The sequence below is a fragment of the Pelmatolapia mariae genome, linkage group LG15 (assembly GCF_036321145.2).
Source record: "Pelmatolapia mariae isolate MD_Pm_ZW linkage group LG15, Pm_UMD_F_2, whole genome shotgun sequence".
Taxonomy (NCBI): domain Eukaryota; kingdom Metazoa; phylum Chordata; class Actinopteri; order Cichliformes; family Cichlidae; genus Pelmatolapia; species Pelmatolapia mariae.
The window spans coordinates 8,689,578-8,709,141 of record NC_086240.1 but is presented as its reverse complement, the minus strand read 5'-3'; the positions used below and the strand labels follow the sequence as shown (position 1 = coordinate 8,709,141).

The 19,564-nt window shown below is 40.7% G+C and overlaps 1 protein-coding gene across 1 annotated transcript; it reads left to right on the top strand.

The window, feature by feature from the left end:
* Positions 1-8,373: 8,373 nt before the first annotated feature.
* Positions 8,374-17,123, top strand: LOC134643562 (putative DMBT1-like protein). Its single transcript, XM_063495991.1, has 4 exons — positions 8,374-8,431; positions 12,577-12,891; positions 14,147-14,346; positions 17,022-17,123. Exons 1-4 carry the CDS (start codon positions 8,374-8,376, stop codon positions 17,121-17,123), a joined length of 675 nt encoding a protein of 224 aa, XP_063352061.1.
* The last annotated feature ends 2,441 nt before the right edge of the window (positions 17,124-19,564 follow it).

Sequence of the window (19,564 nt, the reverse complement as noted above, 5' to 3'; positions counted from 1 at the left end):
GCGCGTCAGTGTACCGCGTCGGGCGCGTTTGACTCGCGAAAAAAAACACGCGCGTGAGTTTTTGTGTTGCATTTTGTGCATACGCGTGTTTCGCCTCTACCGCTCGAGTTGGAAAAATCTGAACTCCAGCGTCAAATCGCGCCGCGACAACCAATCAGGAGCCTGGTGACGTGGCTCTGACCTAGGTACTGACGCGTACTGTCCCGCTATTTTCCCACTGATGTACAAATACCTTTCCGCTAACAAGATAATGTGTTTATTCAGAGGACATCTGCAGGAGAAAGTGGAAGAGCCTCAGGGACACATATAATAAGGAGAAGAGGACAGAGAAGGAGAAGAGGAGTGGGTCTGCAGCAGGATCAGGGAAGAGATGGAAGTTCTTCGCGGTCATGGGGTTTCTGGACCCCTTCCTCACCCCGCGGGAGACTAGCGGCAATATGGTGCGGACCGTGGAGAACTTCCCCCCCTGCTGCCCGGAGAGGCAGCAGGGGAGTGTCAGTCAGAAGGTGTGTTTACAATGAATTAATGTAGGCAGTTAATTTATGCGTGTTGTCATATAGGAATATATTTTGTTTATTAATAAACAGTATACAGTGGTCCCGCTGTTCATCCGTCACTGCCTCGCCTTTTCGCTGATTTTTTTTATTGCACCGTATAGCTTTCAACAATGCGCATTGCATTCTGCAGCCTGATTGACAAATCTCCTCCGTGTCTTGTCTCCTGCGCTTGCCAAACTTATCATGTTTGGTTTTGATAACCATCACATCCAATAGAAAAAACAGCACAAGAACACCCATAACTATGACCCTCATTCGGAGATACACACCTGCACCGCGAGGGAAAAAGGCGCACGAAAGTGGCGCGCAGACGGAGAAAAAGCGCGGCATAATAAAACTTCCTCCCACATTCCTCCCACATTTCCGGTTCACGCGCGTCAAAATATGCAATTTTGAGGCGCGATGGATTTTTCTTGGACACGCGTTGAGGTGCGAATGTGCACGCGTCAAATTAGGGGCGTTTGGGGCGTTTTCGCGTTTTCGCGATAGACGCGGCCAGTGCGTCAGGTTTACATGTAAAGTCAATGGAAAGAGCGCGATGACACGCGATTGCGCGTCTGGCGAAAATTCGGAAGCATATTTGCATCGCGAAAATGCCAAAACCCGTGAAACGCGCGTCAGTGTACCGCGTCTGGCGCGTTTGACTCGCGAAAAAAAACACGCACGTGAGTTTTTGTGTTGCATTTTGTGCATACGCGTGTTTCGCCTCTACCGCTCGAGTTGGAAAAATCTGAACTCCAGCGTCAAATCGCGCCGCGACAACCAATCAGGAGCCTGGTGACGTGGCTGTAACCGTCAAAGGGGCAGATCCAGCCAAAGCCCTTCATTCTTCAATGGAGGGAAGGCTAATCAACGCCGTAGCAAACAACCCGGAGCTGTATGACACCAGCTGCTTTGTGTACCGAGACAGGAATATAAAGGACCGAGCTTGGAGGAAGAAATGTGAAGAGATCGGGCAACCTGGTAAGTTCATTCATTTCTCTTTTTACATTTTTCACTGACCCGAGGAAGCCGCACAAAAGCTAGCAAGCCACCGCTATTTTCCCACTGATGTACAAATACCGTTCTGCTTTTATGCATGTTGTCATATAGGAATATATTTTATTGTTTATTAATAAACAGCACACAGTGGTCCCGCTCATCCGTCACTGCCTCGCTTTTTCGCTGATTTTTATTTTTTAATTTTTGCACAGTACAGCATTGCATTATGCAGCCTGATTGACAAATCTCCTCCGTGTCGTGTCTCCTGCGCTTGTCAAATTTATCATTTTGTTTTGATAACCATCACGTTTAATAGAAAAAACAGCACAAAAACACCCATAACTATGACCCTCATTCGGAAATAGACACCTGCACCGCGAGGGAAAAAGACGCACGAAAGTGTCAGGCAGACGAAGACAAAACACGGCATAATAATACTTTTACGTTTTGCAATCTACAAAGGTTTGCACTTTGAGAATCAACTTGTGAGAACTGTGAGTAATGTTCATGTGTGTGGGGAAAAAAGTGTATAAAGTGCATGGCGAGGGGCTAGTTATTCTAACAACCCCTGCTGCAATAAATGAGGGACCACTGTATATACTTTCTCTATGACTATTGTTTAAAACCTGTTAACATTTAATATTGTCTTGATAGAACCAGCTGATTCTGCAGCAGAGCATCCCCTGTTGCTTCTCCTTGCTCCCCAGTCCCTGAGCTCCTGCTGCTGTACCCACAGGTATGCAATTGTAGCATCAGATGTACAGCAAGCACTGATAGCTTTTTACTCGGTGGGATTCCTTTGTGATCACCTTTACTAAATATCTACAACCAATCTGATTATATCCTGTTTTTTTTTTCTTTCCAATGTTGAAATTAAAATCTAGCATCAGCCTTCTCATTTCTTTGTGTTTTGTGCTGTTTTACAGGCCCACAGAGGAGGACAGCTCAGAGGCAGATGAGGGACGGGTCCCAGGACCGTCCATCGGCGGTGGAGCTGGCCATCCTGGAGTCCCTGAAGAAGCCACGCCAGTCTCCAATGGAGCATTTCCTCCTCAGCCTTGTTCCTGCTCTGGAGAGCAGCTGGGTCCTTTTTATTCCTGTCTCTCTGTAAATACTTATATTTTATATATTTATGTTTAATGTTTTTCTGTTTGAGAATTTTAATATTATTTCAAATAAATTTTTATAATGACTAATGTCTCAGTTCTACTACACAGCAAATGTTGGCACACGACTTGACACATGTAGAATTTATTTCATATTATACTAATGACAAAATATACTAATACAGTAGGATGCAAAAGTTTGGGCAACCTTGATAATAGCCAGTATTTTCCTGTATAAATCGTTGGTTGTTACAATAAAAAATGTCAGTTAAATATATCGTATAGGAGACACACACAGTGATATTTGATAAGTGAAAAGAAGTTTACTGGATTTACAAAATGTGAGCAATAATTGTTTAAACAAAATCAAGCAGGTGCATAAATTTGGGCACCACAAAAAAAGAAATGGAATAAATATTTAGTGTATATCAATGTGTGTGTCTCCTATACGATATATGGGGGGCCTTTGTCTGGACGTGCTTCCCATCCAGAACTCCACAGCAGAGAGGGAAGTTCCAGCGCTCCTGGAATCCCTCTGTGATGGACCGCCAGTCTCCAGGTGAAGGCACAGCCATGAAGTCGTCCACTAGACAGTCCCAGATGGCTGTCGCTACCTGGGGGGTGATCTGGCACACCGTGGACACACCGACTCTGAAACTGAACGCGATGGTCCTGAAGGAGTCCCCGGTGGCAAGGAACCTGGACAAAATTGTTCAAAATTAGTATTATGTGTACTGCAGTTACAAAATACATTATTCAAATTCCAAAATAATTTTGTGATGTCAGATTTAAATGACAAAACATAAATCTTACATAAAACATTTTGTAATTATAAGGATAATTACATAATATATATTAGATATAATATGAAACAGTTGTGTTTTGTTTTAACTTTAACATATCATAATTTGATTGGTAGCAACTTTTACCACTACAGTGAGCCAATCTCTCATAATTCCTAAACATGTGAATCAGGTAGGAATGAAGTAAGACATTAATAGAAATAAAGAGTTGTATGTTGACATGTAGCCCTTTCCTTGCTTAAATCATTGTTAATATTTTTGAAAAATTAACCTGTGATAAGACAGCATATCAAGATAGAATATGCTAGATAGAACCATATAACTAAAGATGAACCAAACTGTTCACAATTTTATCTAGCTCTCAGTTTTAAGAAAGGCTGGTGACCCCTGTTATAGAGCCTGACAGCTGCAAGGATTATATACAAATATTCAACTATACCAGAATTAAACCAGGTGTACATAAAAACAAAAGGAGTGAGTATCACTACAAAGATTAACCCACAGTGGTCCTCATACCAGTTTGATATCAGCAAACACCGAGAGCATACACTGATAGACACCACAGCCATGCTATCATTGCTAACACTGATAACAGCATAAATCGAATTAAATCGGGACTTGATGAGAACTTTCGAGTATCACTAGAAATATTATAAACAGTCGTCCCCATACCACAGTTTGCTATCAGTAAACACCGACGGCATTCACTGTTAGCATACCACATCCATGTTAGCAGTGTATAAACGGATGGTTTAGCATATATTAGCACAGGTATCAATAAAGGACTACCGTATTAAAGACTTTTACTAACCTCAGGCAGATGGACAGGCGCTCTGCAGGTGGGATTGAGCGCCTGTAGTTGTCTAGGCAGGCGATTCTGGGACCAACGCGGGACAGCAGGTCCTCAAACTGGGCAAGTGAAAGACAGTGATATCGCTGTCATCGCCATCATCCAGGCGCAGCTCCTGGAGCAAGTGGTGAAACTCACCAAACTGCTCACGCCTCTGGAGGACCGGACCCAGGTACGGCGAGGACGTCCTTAACGCCGCTGCTCTGCTCTCCACAGTAAATAGAGAAGGGAGACTCTCTCTTCAAGCGCTAGCTCGACAGCTGCCATCTAGCAAAGATACCGTCTGGCACAACTCCCTCCCACATCCCTCCCACATTTCCGGTTCACGTGCGTCAAAATATGCAATTTTGAGGCGCGATGGATTTCTGTTGGACACGCGTCGAGGTGCGAATGTGCACGCATCAAATTAGGGGCGTTTGGGGCGTTTTCACTCGCGCCTATCGCGTTCGGTGTGAACACACCATAAGACCAGGCAACAAAGGAAGTTTGACTTACTTGTTGTACGTTGGAAACCACCGCAAAATATGGAGAGTGTCCTCAGCGGCCAGAAGAGAGAAGGATGCGACATGGAGGATGTGGACAAGTGGGTGAAGAATTTGTCTGACAGACAGCTCACCCAAACAGAGAAAAACATCCTTGCTAAAGGGTTGAATTTTGCTGTTACACCGAGACAAATCCCGCTAGTGGAGCTGATCACAACAATATTGCAGAAGTGGAAGCAGAGCAACTACGGACGAAAGTTTCGGCCTGTCTCAGCAATGCAAAGCCCCCAGCATCCAACATCACCATGGAGGAGAGGAAGGCACTCACATCACTTAGTGATGACAACAACATTATCATCCTTCCGGCAGACAAGGGTAGGTGCACAGTATTGCTAAACCAGAAAGACTATCATGAGAAGATTTTGTCACTACTCAGTGATGAAAATACTTATGAGCCCCTGAAACGAGACCCAGGAAGTGGCTACAGGAAGAGGGTGATAGACTGTCTGAAGCAGTTAGAATAAGACAAGGCTATTGACCGGACCTCATACCACAGGCTGTACCCAGGGGAGTCTACACCAAGTCTGTATGGTTTACCGAAAATACATAAGCAGGGTGCACCTTTAAGACCAATTGTCTGCATGATCAACTCGGTCACCTATAACATCTCCAAGTTTCTGGCTTCGATCCTCAACCCGCTGGTGGGCAGCTCTGAACACCACATCCAGAACACCCTGGATTTTGTTGAGAAGGTGAGAGATGTCATTATGGAGGCAGATGAAACCATGGTCTCATACGACGTTACATCTCTCTTGCATCCCAGTCATGGAAGCGTTGGAGGTGGTCCGTAAGAGATTACAGGATGACACCAACCTCAGCAACAGGACCACTCTCAGCATCGACCAAGTGTGTTTGCTTTTGGAACTGTGTCTTCATTCCACCTACTTCACATACAAGGGTCAGTTCTACAGGCAGAAACATGGGTGTGCCATGGGCTCCCCAGTTTCACCCATCGTGGCCAATTTGTACATGGAAGAAGTGGAAAAGAGGGCTTTGCTATCCTACCCTGGAACACCACCAAGCCATTGGTTCAGATATGTGGATGACACCTGGGTGAAAATCAAATCTCAGGACGTACTACATTTCACGGATCACATTAACTCGGTGGACCGACACATCAAATTCACCAGGGAGGATATGAAAAGTGGCAGGTTAGCCTTCTTAGACTGTGAGATTTCCATCAGTAATGGGGGACATCTAAAAGCTGACGTGTACTGTAAACCTACACATACAGATCAGTATCTAAGGTTTGACTCTCATCATCCACTGGAGCACAAACTGGGTGTCATCAGGACGCTACAACACAGAGCGAACACCATCCCCACGGACACAGCGGTCAGGGAGGCAGAAGAACAGCACATCAAGAAGGCCCTGAGTAAATGTGGTTATCCCAGCTGGACTTTTGTCAAAGCTGGAAAGACACCTAAAGAAAGCTCCAGCCGATCCAGGAGAGAAGGACAACCGCTGCCCAGGCGAAAACCTGTAGTGATCCCATATGTGTCAGGAGTATCGGAGCAGTTGAGACGCATTTTTTCTAAACACCGGGTCTCTGTGGCCTTTAAACCCCAAAACACGCTGCGCCAAAAACTGGTCCACCCCAAGGATCGGGTCCCCCGACACAAACAGAGTAACATAGTGTACGCTGTTAAGTGCCAGGAGGAATGCCAGGATTTATACATCGAGGAAACCAAACAACCTCTAGCGAAGCGGATGGCACAGCACAGAAGAGCTACCTCGTCAGGCCAGGACTCTGCAGTCTATTTACACCTACAGGCCAGTGGACACTCTTTCAATGATGAGGATGTACACATCCTGGACAGGGAAGAACGCTGGTTTGAGCGCGGAGTCAAGGAGGCCATTTACGTGAAAAGGGAAAGACCATCTCTGAATCGAGGAGGGGGCCTAAGGGTACATCTGTCACCATCTTACAATGCTGTGATTGCAGCCATTCCCCAACTCTCTGTGAATGGTACTCATGGCCATTGATCAGTGGTCTTTGATCAGTGGGTTTTGGTCAGTGATTGTTGATCAATGGTCATGGGAATTTGCATAATTATGATTAAGGAACTGACCTCACAGCCCATTGTTCCTTCAGTGGGCTGGTTTCAGTCATTATGCAAATGTACTGTTTATAAGGTTTGGGGAAACCTGCAGTCAGCTGAGACTGAAGAAGTCACTTGGATGAGTGATGAAACGTTTCTCCCACAAAACGCTACGTCCAGATGAACAGATTCAACTTTTGTAGATATATTTATGTTTATAGCCTTATTGTCATTTCCCTTTATTGTATCTGTAACATGCAACTTCTTTCAGTGCTGTGCTACTGGAAAATTTCCCGCAGGAACCCACTCAGGGGATTAATAAAGTTTCATCTAATCTATCTAACATATGTAGTATATTCACATAAAAAAATGACAACAACTAATTATTCTCAAAATTATGGTAAGTATATTAAAAATAGTTTTTTTAAACAAGGCTTATAACAAAAACCTGCACTTTGCATTGTTTATACTCCATAACATACAACTGATGTTTTAAAAAAAACAAAGGCAACAAAGTTTATTTTATTTTATATACTGTACATACGACATGCTATACAAATACTATTTCTTTCAAAGTAAAAACTGCCAGAGAATGAGCTGGCTTGGTGGAGATCTGCAGTCTCATTCTTGTTCTTATTGTTTTTCATTATCTTTTGCAAAATCATGTAAGATTTTGTTTCTTTTTATGATGAATATGATAACTGGTTTTTTTTAAGAAACCAGTATATGTAGACTTTATGTAAAAAACAAAAACGAGTCATTGACTTGTCTTAATTGATTGATCAAAATGTCAATATCTGTCCAGTTTGCAGTCAAAGTCCAGCTGCCCTCTTCTGATTCATAACAAGGAATTTGTTCATGGGGCTTATATCCTTAGGGCAGGCAAGTTATTGCAAATACTGATTTCATTTTAAAAGTTTTTTAGTTTTTATGAATGTAAAAGAGAACTATATTATCAGTTTTTGGTAAAAACAAAAAGACTAAACAAAGCTTTTCTAAAGACAGGGGGTTCAGAGAGATGTAAAGCCACTTTTCAGATTGACTGTTATGTTTACAGCATTTGACCAACACTGAAGACACAATATATCCTCATTTTGGATGAAAAACAACAATTTATTTTTCACTTGTCTCTTGGTGAGTTACTGGAGTTTTTTCTCAGTTTGACTTTATGTGAACATATTTTTTTTTGAGTGGAAACATGGTTTGGTTCTGTGTTAGTATCACGAGTGAGAAATGGGAGTTTCTTTACTGGATCAGTTTAAAACTATCCAGGATCCTTTTTTTTTGCATATTTGTAAGATATTTGACAAATCATGGGTCTGACTACAGTGCAGACTATTACCAAAGAGTTTTATTTTGTATTTAAGTTCACATCTCCTAAGTGTCAGGTTTAATCAGACTACTTTGCTATATATTTCTGCTGCAGGCCTGTTGAGTTTGCTGCGAGAGAGGGTGAGAGAAAGGGAAAAAAAACCCCACGGCTCGCGATAAGATGCCGTCTCGTGTCGTTCACGCCAAAGATCCGGCTCTAACACATCACTACTTCACTGGTTTCCAGGACAGGCACGAAATTACTCTTAGAAACTTCAAGCTTGGACAAACAAGGAATCCCTGAAATTACAGTCACTCTTAATCACAATAACCCTCTGGTAATGATTTTACAAACTGTCCAGCACTGTTAAGCCCAGATGTACACAAAACTGTTTCAGACAGCTCTGGTGGGGTAACACTGTCAGTTTTCAGGGTAACTGGCTCAAAAGCATGGCGTACAGAGTCAGACAGATGAACGTGGAACAGAAAACTTGACTTACGATAGTATAACAACTCTGATTTCCAGGTAATGTGAGATTAACCGGTGGATCCACTCCTTGTGATGGAAGAGTAGAGTATTTCGATAAAGGCCAGTGGGGGACTGTGTGTGCTGAATCCTGGGACATGAATGATGCAACAGTGGTGTGCAGACAGTTGGACTGTGGGAAGCCCCATAAGCTTATTCAGCTTGACCGTGATACAGGACAGACCTGGACTGATCAAATTAATTGCAATGGAAGAGAGTCTACATTGAATCAGTGTCCAATAGAACCATCTCATTGCAACAACACTGCAGTGGCTGGTGTTTTCTGCACAGGTAAGAAAAACATGGAAACGCAAGTCTGAAAATGTTTTATGCTGTGTAAAATATAAATAAAAACAGAATGTAATGATTTGGACATCTCATAAACCCATATTTGATTCACAATAGAACCTAAAATATACCAAATCTGAAATTCTTTTTGGAAAACATGGAATCTGCATCCACCAAAATAAAGATGTGAGTGATTTGTTATAAGCATTTAGTTCAATTTCTATTAGAAAACAAACTGCACCCTGTTTAGTTCATTATAGAATGAGCGTCAGTATCAATATGAATGCCTGAATGCATGAAGGCATGAATGCCTATGAAACTGGCACATCTGGAAGTAGATCAAAAACGGTGAAATGTGTATACAGGTTTTAGAGCAACAGGACCCTCCATTAGAGCAGCAGCCAAGGGAGATGGTCCTATAATGGCATGAATATAGGGATGCACGTATTGCCAATTTTACCTTATAAGAAGTATGGTTGAATCATTCCTGTGATGGACAGCAAACAGCAGAAACTCAGGAGGACTCCTCCTAATAACTATTACCAATGGTAGTACCAATCCATGAAAAAAAAAATGAGAGAAAGTAGTAGAAATACATGGAGAGCCAGGATAAATAATCTAAAGTAAATGCGCATGACTTGAAAGAAGGCAAAATGACTTGACGAAAGAGATTTAGATGGCCAAACAGGGGAGGAAGCTAATTTTTAAAGCATGGGGAGTCTGGAAATTTCAGCACGATTTTATAATCAAGGACGCCTAAAGTGCCCAGAAAAGGTGCACAAATTGATTTCTGATCTGAGAGGGGAAAGTTTGAGATGGCTTAAGATGAGTGAAAAGCCTGAAGTCCCCAAGTCAGCTGAGACTGAAGAAGTCACTTGGATGAGTGACGAAACGTTTCTCCCACAAAACGCTATGTCCAGATGAACAGAATCAACTTTTGGAGATCATTGATTGAGAATGCATCAAGACGTTTGATCAATGATCAACGGTCTTTGATCCATGGACTTTGATCAGTGGTTGTTTGATTAATGGTCATGGCAATTTGCATACTTATGATCAAGGAACTGATCTCACAACTCATTGTTCTTTCGGTTGGCTAGTTTCAGTCATTGTGCAAGTGTACTGTTTATAAGATTGCAGACTGAAGAAGTCCCTTCAATGAGTGACAAAATGTTTCTCCCATTGAAAATGCTACGTCCAGATGAAAAGAATCAACCTTTTGGCATTTACTTACCTGGATGATTGAGCATGCATCAAGATGAGAGCAACTAACAGCATGAACATGACACAGACATTGACATGATTGCACAAAGGGGACTGCAAAGAAGAGGTGCAGTGAGATCAAGAGTATGCGGCATGAATGCCGATTGGCCTCAAGAAGGCTGGGGGGAGAAGATGATTGGACTAGACCAGTGATGTCACAAACAGCTTGACAGCATGGAAAAGTGAGAGTGATGTGAAGCTTAGATTTAGCTGGCATCACCTCGGGGCGGACAGATGTGAGACCATTGATCTTTCTTATTGAACTTCCCAATAAGCTTCATTACAACAGCATGGCTATAAACGTGGTGGAAAAGAAACCTTTTCCAACTTTCTTGGAACATGTTGTTGCCGTAAAAATAAGTTAAAATATTTCTTAAAGTTGTACATTTTCTCAATTTAAACATTTGACGTGCTTTCTCTGTTCTATTGTGAATTTCCTTTGAAGTCTTATTCTTTTAAATATATTGTCTGAATTCAAATAGTGTACAATATGCCTAAATACATCACAGTTGTTTGTAACTCATTCTTTCATACCTGTGGTTACAATGCAATTTATTTGCCTTCACAGAAAGCTTGGCAGTCCGGTTGGTTAACAGTACTGATGAGTGCTCTGGAAGAGTGGAGGTTCGTCATGGCGACCAGTGGCACACAGTATGTGACACGGACTGGACTCTAAGTAAAGCTGGAGTGGTGTGTGAGTCGCTGCAGTGTGGACGTGCCATGGAAGCTCATGGTGGTGCTGTTTTTGGCCGTGGCAGTGGGTCAGTGGTGGAGGCTAGCAATTCATGTTTCGACAATGTGACATCTCTTCAGCAATGCTCAGTCAAAGGTTTTACAAGAGCAACCTGCGGGCATGAATATGATGCTGGTGTTCTCTGTGCAGGTAAACCCTTATTATTATGTTCAAAATTCAAGCATAATTTTTCACGGGATCACAAACAGTACAAAATATTGCTGTGAAATGATGTCACAAACTGCTTGGGAGTTTTGAAATGAGATGTGGTGGTGGGGGTTAACTAGTAAACTACACGCTTATTTGTTAATAATTACAAGTTGTAAGCCACTGATTATACTTTGAAACAGATAATTACTGAGATTTATGCACTTAAGATTTTTTCTCTTTTTTCCCAAGGGGTCACCAGAGCAGATGAATCTGTATTTTTGATTTGCTACTGACTTCAAAACATATACTCTTTCTGATTTAACTCTGCCATTTAATCTGGCTTCAAACGAGCGCTGGAATTACACTGACTGATGTTTTAAATCAGCCTTCTCTCATTGTCATGGTTTCTGCTTTTTTCCTTAGTGTGAGGTTTTTTGTGGGTTTATGATTTATTTCTGGCTTTTTTATATGATTCCTTTCTACATTTTTTTTGTATTTTTTGTCTATTAGTATTTGAAAATGAATTTGATGCTGGTGTTTACTGGGGAGTTAAAGCGTCTTTATTGTGTTCAAAATTCAAAGTTTGTGTCTCCGCCCAGTTACAGACTGGGAATCTTTTGCATGTACGGGAAATGTAGTACAGGTACGCTGCTACTATTATTTTGAACAATATGACCAAAAATAATGGACTAAAACCATACTCTTAGCATGAAAATGTCCATAGAGGTCAATTGAGAAACTCATCTTCCCTCAGACTTTTAGGACTGGAGGCCTTTCTCACATTTCATGAAATAACTTGTCGCAAAGGTGGCATTCTATACTACCAAGATCAGATTTAGTGCTATCTTTAGTGAGAAAATAGTGATACTAATGTTTAAAAAAAAGGTAGACTGCATGGCTTGATTTTACACCTTTGTGACAGTGGGCCTAAATGCAACATCAAGATTCAATGATTAATAGGGATGGCACAAGAGTTTTGTCCATATAGCATATATTTACACATTAAGATTGTTTTAGCATAAATAATACAAGAAGACCTTGTTAAACTATATTTTGGGAATCCTCTTTAGGTGTCAGCACTAGTGCTGCTCAGTTGATTTTGTAATAATTATCTTCTGGAAATTGATCTGAGCTTTAGCACCAACATTTCCTGGATACATTTAATGAAAGACTGTGTTTTGGGTTAAAATACACCTGCTGTTGAAGTTAGCCACACGTCAAAGTTTCTTGGATAACTACATACGACCAGTCCAGTATGAGCTATTGTCTGAAAAGGGGGACAGCCAATAACCTCTTGTGGTTGTAGTTCAGATAATGTCAGACTCTTCTTTTGAAAAAAATCCTTAAAAATCAGTTAACGCTGAATTTTAAAAAGATTGAGTGATTGAAATATTCATTACTGATACTGTAACGTGTGTCCTCAGGTAAGCCACCAATAAGGCTTGTGAACGGCGCTGACCGATGCTCTGGTCGAGTGGAGATTCTGCATGAAGGCCAGTGGGGAACAGTGTGTGATGATGAATGGGACTTCAGAGATGCTGCGGTGGTGTGCAGAGCCATGGACTGTGGACCACCCAACACAGCCAAATCTAAGACCTTCTTTGGTGAAGGCCAAGGAGCGATCTGGCTTGATAATGTCAACTGTTTGGGTAATGAGACGTCCCTTGGGCACTGCAGGCATCGACCATTTGGAGTACATAACTGTGGTCACGGTGAAGATGCAGGAGTTATTTGTTCAGGTATATACTACTGATGTTTCATTTAATACAGTGTCTTTTTTTAACATTTAAATGCCCCTTTGGATTCTTTATTTTTGCTGATTAGAATTTCAGTTGTTGGTTTTATTGCAGTTATTTCCACAACACCACTGAGACGAACCTCCTGAGGCAGAAGCCTGAATGACAGAAAGTAGTAGAAATTGCATGAAGAGCCCAGATGAATAATCTAGAGTAAATGCACATGACTTGAAAGAAGGCTAAACGACTTGATGAAAGAGATTTAGATGGCCAATCAGGGGAGAAAGCTAATGTTCAAAGGGAACCCGGAAATTGAGCAGGACTAGATTATTTAGGATGCCTAATGTGCCCAGAACCTCCAGACATGGTGCATAAATTGATTTATAATCTGAGAGGGGAAAATTTGAGATGTCCTAAGATTAGTGAAAAGCCTGAATTTGCGTAGTGAAGAATCAGTAAGCTAACAAATGCCAGTCGTGGAGTCCAATAAAAAAGGTTGAGGGTTTTAATTATTATCATTATTAATACCAAATTATCATATAAAATGCACAGAGTGTGTCCGATTCAACAATGATATGTGCACAGGCTGAAGCTGCCTTATATAGAGGCTTCGGGAACCCAGACCTACTCGAAAAGGAACATGCCTTACTGCCGAGCCTAAGGTTGGGGTGAAGAGAAGAAACACTGAAATGTTGACGTGAAAATTGCTGGATGGTTGCAGCCGTGCGTAATGGGATCGTAGATTACACAGCGAAGGCTTGCAATTCTGACAATTCAACAATTGAAAACACTTTAAGCATCACAAAACATGACACAGAAGACTCAGGACTTTTGAGAAGACGGAACCCTATGTCATCCAAAAATGGAATAACATTCCTATCGCAAAAGTCTGGTATCTTCAGTTCCCAGATTTTTACTGACTGTTGATAAGAGAACGGAGGATGCTACAGAATGGTAAACTTGGTGGAAAACAAACCTTTTCCAGCTTTCTTGGAACATGTTGTTGCCATAAAACTCAAAATAAGTTAAAAGTTTTCTTAAAGTTGTACATTTTCTCAATTTAAACATTTGATGTGTTATCTCTGTTCTATTGTGAATACAGAATGGAAATTTCTTTTGAAATTTTCTTCATATTCTCTTATTGTTAAATATATTGTCTGAATTCAAATAGTGTACAATATACCTAAATACATCACAGTTGTTTGTTACTCATTCTTTCATACCTGTGGTTACATATGCAATTTATTTGCCTTCACAGGAAGCTTGGCAGTCCGGTTGGTTAACAGTACTCATGAGTGCTCTGGAAGAGTGGAGGTCCGTCATGGCGAGCAGTGGCACACAGTATGTGACATGGACTGGACTCTAAGTAAAGCTCAAGTGGTGTGCGAGACGCTGGAGTGTGGACGTGCCATGAATGTTCCTGGTGCTGCTTTTTACGGCCGTGGCAGTGGACCAGTGGTGGAGGCTAGCAATTCATGCTTCGATAATGTGACTTCTCTTGAGCAATGCTCGAGCAAAGGGTTTACAAGAGCAACCTGCGGGCATGAACATGATGCTGGTGTTCTCTGTGCAGGTAAAGACTTTTATTATTATGTGTTCAATATTCTGGCACATTTTTTCTTAAGGTAATAGATGGTATGAATGATGAGGGTAACCCTAACTTCCATCAACCACTGCCCTGATGTACCGTTATGGAGCTTTGAGATAAGTGTTTTCACCATCACCATCTTGGTACTTTGATACCCCCAGCGCTGGGTTACACTAACTTGTGACCTTGTTTTGCTGAGTTTGTTATACGTACCAGTCGCAAACTGGGAATTTTTCACCTGTAAGGCAAATGTTTTTACCAGTACACTCCTGACTTACTATTATTTTAATCAATCTGACCTAACTGAATGACTGAGACCATGAATTCAGAATGAAAGTTTTCATAGGCATCAAGTTAGAATCATTTTCCCTCAAACTTTGGTAGGACAGGAGGCATTTTGCAAACCACAGATGTCGCTTCCTGGTGGCTGTTAAAAAAGTATGTAGGTTCATTTTTAAGAACCTGAGACTAATTTGATGTTTTGTTTTAACGTATGAGACAAATACATAATACAGAGGAAATTCATCAGCATTTGATTCCACAAAAACTGAGGCATGAAAAATTGTGGTTTCATTTGCACAATGCAAATAAATGCTTAGTTTGCTATTTTTGGAAATACAATGTTTTTTACATCATCCTGAACAGATTAAAAAAAATCTACAGCACTTTCGTGCTTGTAAGGTAAGGAAGTAGGTAAAGCCAACAGCTTGGTATAACTTGTTATAAATTGGTATTTAAGATTTAGAGGTGCTTACAGGGATGTTTTGTAAAAGCCAGGGTTGGCATTTCTTCCTTCACAGCTACCCTAATTTAGTTCATTAGTTTCTTTTCTTACATACTGTATACCTGAGTAGTATACACTTTTAATGTTTCATTTTATATAAAAGTGACTAAATGCTATATAATATCCAAGTAATATTACATTAAGTAATTGTTATTCAATGAAAATCGAAAGAGACTATCACAATCAATAGTGATAGCCGTTTTACTGGATATGTCCTAAATGACGCTTACAAGGTGACAGCCCTTGCTTATGCGGATGATGTCTCTGTAATTATTAAAGATCAAAAGGAGCTATTAATACTTAAGGAGTTGTTAACAAAATATGAACAAGCCTCCGGTGCCAAACTAAACCAGGAAAAGACAGAAGGAGTGTGGTTCGGACAAAACTCAAAGGAACCTATAATTGATTTAAAAACTAGTAAAGAGATGAAGATTTTAGGTATTTGGATTTCTAAAAATGATCCATGTCTTTTGAATTGGAAAAAGAAAGAGAGTGAAATAGAGAATGAAGTAGCTAAATGGGACAACAAAAATACAAACTATAAAGCGCGTGTGAATATTGTGAAAACACATGTAATCTCAAAGTTACTTTTCCTAGCTACTGTCTTTCCCCCTCCTCAGAAAACTGTTATTAAATTAAGTAAATTGTGTACTAAATTGATTTGGGGGACAAACCGCGAAGTAACGCAGAGGAAATTGATGTACAAAGGAAAAGAAAATGGAGGATTAGGAGCGCCAGATCTTGGTATCATTTTGATGATTCCCTTTTTGAAAAATATATATAGCGCATTAGAGCGAAGCACTCACTGGATCCAAGGGAAGAAATCCTTGTGGAAAAAAATGAAAGGGAGAGCCCGAACAGGAGTGCCATACTTTAAACTTGTGTTCGGGGATTTTGTAGATCAATGGAAACTGTCTGGTTTAAATGTTTTACAATTAAATTCAAAACAAATATATAATAAAATCAATCTAAAAAAAAAAACGAAGGTATGATACAATATAAGTTTGCTGAAAAAGAAGAAAATGAGAAAATAGTTAAAAACATATATCCGAGAACATGAGAAATACAGTGTGGCTTATCTCTGTCGGACGTCTCCCAGTAAGAGCTGTGGTTCAGTGGAGCTGTTTCGTTACGACAAAGAAATGCCCTATGATGAATTGTGATGAGGACGAAACTCTTGATCATCTGCTGATATCATGTTACAGGACGGTTGATATAAGACAGAAGATGGATAAACTCGGATTTGATATTGAAAATAATACAAAAGCAGTAAGATATGGTTTGTTTAAAGAAAAGATGAGCGAAAATAAAAGAAGATTGTTTTGGTTGGTGATGTGCATTATAAATGTACACATATGGAAAACAAGGGCTAAAGGGGTTATAGAACAAAAAATAATAAGTAGCTCCGTAGTATGTAAAAATATTGTAGCGGACTTGAGGAGGAGGAAAACTATAGATATGAAACTATGTAACGACTTGCCGTGGGATTTTTTATTATTGTAAAATGTAAAACATAACGTGAATAATTTGTGCACGGTGTTTATATTGTGTGTATTTGTAATTTTAAATTTGATATTTAAATAAAGTGTTAAAAAAAAAAGCTGCATCTAAGCTATATGATCTACATATTAATGTGAAAATATTGTACAATATATTGTGCACACATGTACAGCACAGATGTCTTTTGAGAACTGCATGTAGATGTTTGTTTTAAAGATGTCCCTTTGTATTTGTATTCACTCTTTCTGTTCGCTTATGCAGAACAAGTCCGGTTGGTGGGTGGCTCAGGTGAATGCTCCGGCAGAGTGGAGGTCTTCTATAAAGGAGAGTGGGGAACTGTGTGTGATGACGATTGGGAAATGAGCGATGCTAATGTGGTATGCAGACAGCTTGGTTGCGGTCATGCCGTTTCAGCACCTGGAAGTGCTCATTTTGGTAGAGGCACTGGTCCAATATGGCTGGATAACGTGGAATGCTCAGGCCAAGAGTTTGCACTTTCACACTGTTCACATCGTGGTTTTGAAAAAAATAACTGTGGGCATAGTGAAGATGCCAGTGTTATCTGCTTAGGTAAGAGGCATAGCTCATTTTTGAATTGAAAAAATATGTCACTACTTGCCAGAAAACTGTTTTGGTTAATAAATAACAAACATTTCATTTCTATTTCTGTTGCTCTACAGAAGCCTGAAGTCATAATGAGCCCTGCTCCAGAGGTAAACTGGAGTGACGGAAATGAAATTATCTATTATAATAAGACAACACGTTTTTGACATTTCTCCCATAAAAGGCCTAAGGGTTGTTTCAAATGGAGAAATTCTCAGATCACAAATCTTTATCTGCTCTAAAGTTGACTTTAGGCTATACTGCATACATTAAGTAAATGGCCAGTCAAGTCATCTGCTCTCCTCATGGAAATGCTTCTGACTTCTCTGTTATAGATCAGTATCTTTGTGCTTTGTTTGTTCAGTTTTGCATAGTTGTTGGTAAATCTATTTCTGATATACATACTATGATAAACATATTTTTGCCTTACTGGAGAGGCCCAGCATCTCCCTGATGTCACCTCATACAATCGTGACACAATATCAGTCACCTGAGGCAGCACCTTCATTTGCCTCTGTTCATTCCATACCTGTGAGTTCTGTACAATAGAATATGAGCACCAAGGAGAGTAGATCTTTCTCTACAGTGTTAGCATCTCCAAAAAGTCCTTCAGTTCTTTTTCAGTTAGGACCCTCTATATCACTGCAATATAAACCATTTATTATAGACCTTAAGGTGACTTATGTGATTTGGCATTATATAAATAAAATGTAATTGAATTAAATATGGTTGTCCTTTCTGATTTTCTTGCTGATGATCAGCCAATAAAGTGCATTTGATTGAGTAACACCTGGCTGCCTCTTACACTCTTAATTCCTATGGAAGCAGTAAGAATAAACTTAAAAGGCTGCTTCTGCTGGTTGGGTTAGCTTTTGTTAAATAAACTGCACACAGTGTATGTTCAGCTGAGATTGAGCCTTCAAATAGAAAGAGGGTGTACTTTCTTTTTCATGACTGTTTTTTCAATGCATGTGTGTATATATACAGTGGCTTGCAAAAGTATTCGGCCCCTTGAACTTTTCCACATTTTGTCACATTACAGCCACAAACATGAATCAATTTCATTGGAATTCCACGTGAAAGACCAATACAAAGTGGTGTACACGTGAGAAGTGGAACAAAAATCATACATGATTCCAAACATTTTTTTACAAATAAATAACTGCAAAGTGGGGTGTGCATAATTATTCAGCCCCCTGAGTCAATACTTTGTAGAACCACCTTTTGCTACAATTCCAGCTGCCAGTCTTTTAGGGTATGTCTCTACCAGCTTTGCACATCTAGAGACTGAAATTCTTGCCCATTCTTCTTTGCAAAACAGCTCCAGCTCAGTCAGATTAGATGGACAGCGTTTGTGAACAGCAGTTTTTAGATCTTGCCACAGATTCTCGATTGGATTTAGATCTGGACTTTGACTGGGCCATTCTAACACATAGATATGTTTTGTTTTAAACCATTCCATTGTTGCCCTGGCTTTCTGTTTAGGGTCGTTGTCCTGCTGGAAGGTGAACCTCCGCCCCAGTCTCAAGTCTTTTGCAGACTCCAAGAGGTTTTCTTCCAAGATTGCCCTGTTTTTGGCTCCATCCATCTTCCCATCAACTCTGACCAGCTTCCCTGTCCCTGCTGAAGAGAAGCACCCCCAGAGCATGATGCTGCCACCACCATATTTGACAGTGGGGATGGTGTGTTCAGAGTGATGTGCAGTGTTAGTTTTCCGCCACACATAGCGTTTTGCATTTTGGCCAAAAAGTTCCATTTTGGTCTCATCTGACCAGAGCACCTTCTTCCACATGTTTGCTGTGTCCCCCACATGGCTTGTGGCAAACTGCAAACAGGACTTCTTATGGTTTTCTTTTAACAATGGCTTTCTTCTTGCCACTCTTCCATAAAGGCCAACTTTGTGCAGTGCACTACTAATAGCTGTCCTATGGACAGATTCCCCCATCTGAGCTGTAGATCTCTGCAGCTCGTCCAGAGTCACCATGGGCCTCTTGGCTGCATTTCTGATCAGCGCTCTCCTTGTTCGGCCTGTGAGTTTAGGTGGACGGCCTTGTCTTGGTAGGTTTACAGTTGTGCCATACTCCTTCCATTTCTGAATGATCGCTTGAACAGTGCTTGTTCGCTTGAAGATGTTCAAGGCTTGGGAAATCTTTTTGTTGCCTAAGCCTGCTTTAAATTTCTCAGTAACTTTATCCCTGACC

What these genes read in the sequence shown, in the direction of transcription:
- LOC134643562 (XM_063495991.1), top strand. Translation starts at nt 8,374, where the DNA reads ATGCCGTCTCGTGTCGTTCACGCCAAAGATCCGGCTCTAACACATCAC. An exon ending in AACACATCACTACTTCACTG is followed by an intron (nt 8,432 to 12,576) that starts GTTTCCAGGACA and finishes GTGTGTCCTCAG; the next exon opens with GTAAGCCACCAATAAGGCTT. An exon ending in GCCGTGGCAGTGGACCAGTG is followed by an intron (nt 14,347 to 17,021) that starts GTGGAGGCTAGC and finishes TCGCTTATGCAG; the next exon opens with AACAAGTCCGGTTGGTGGGT.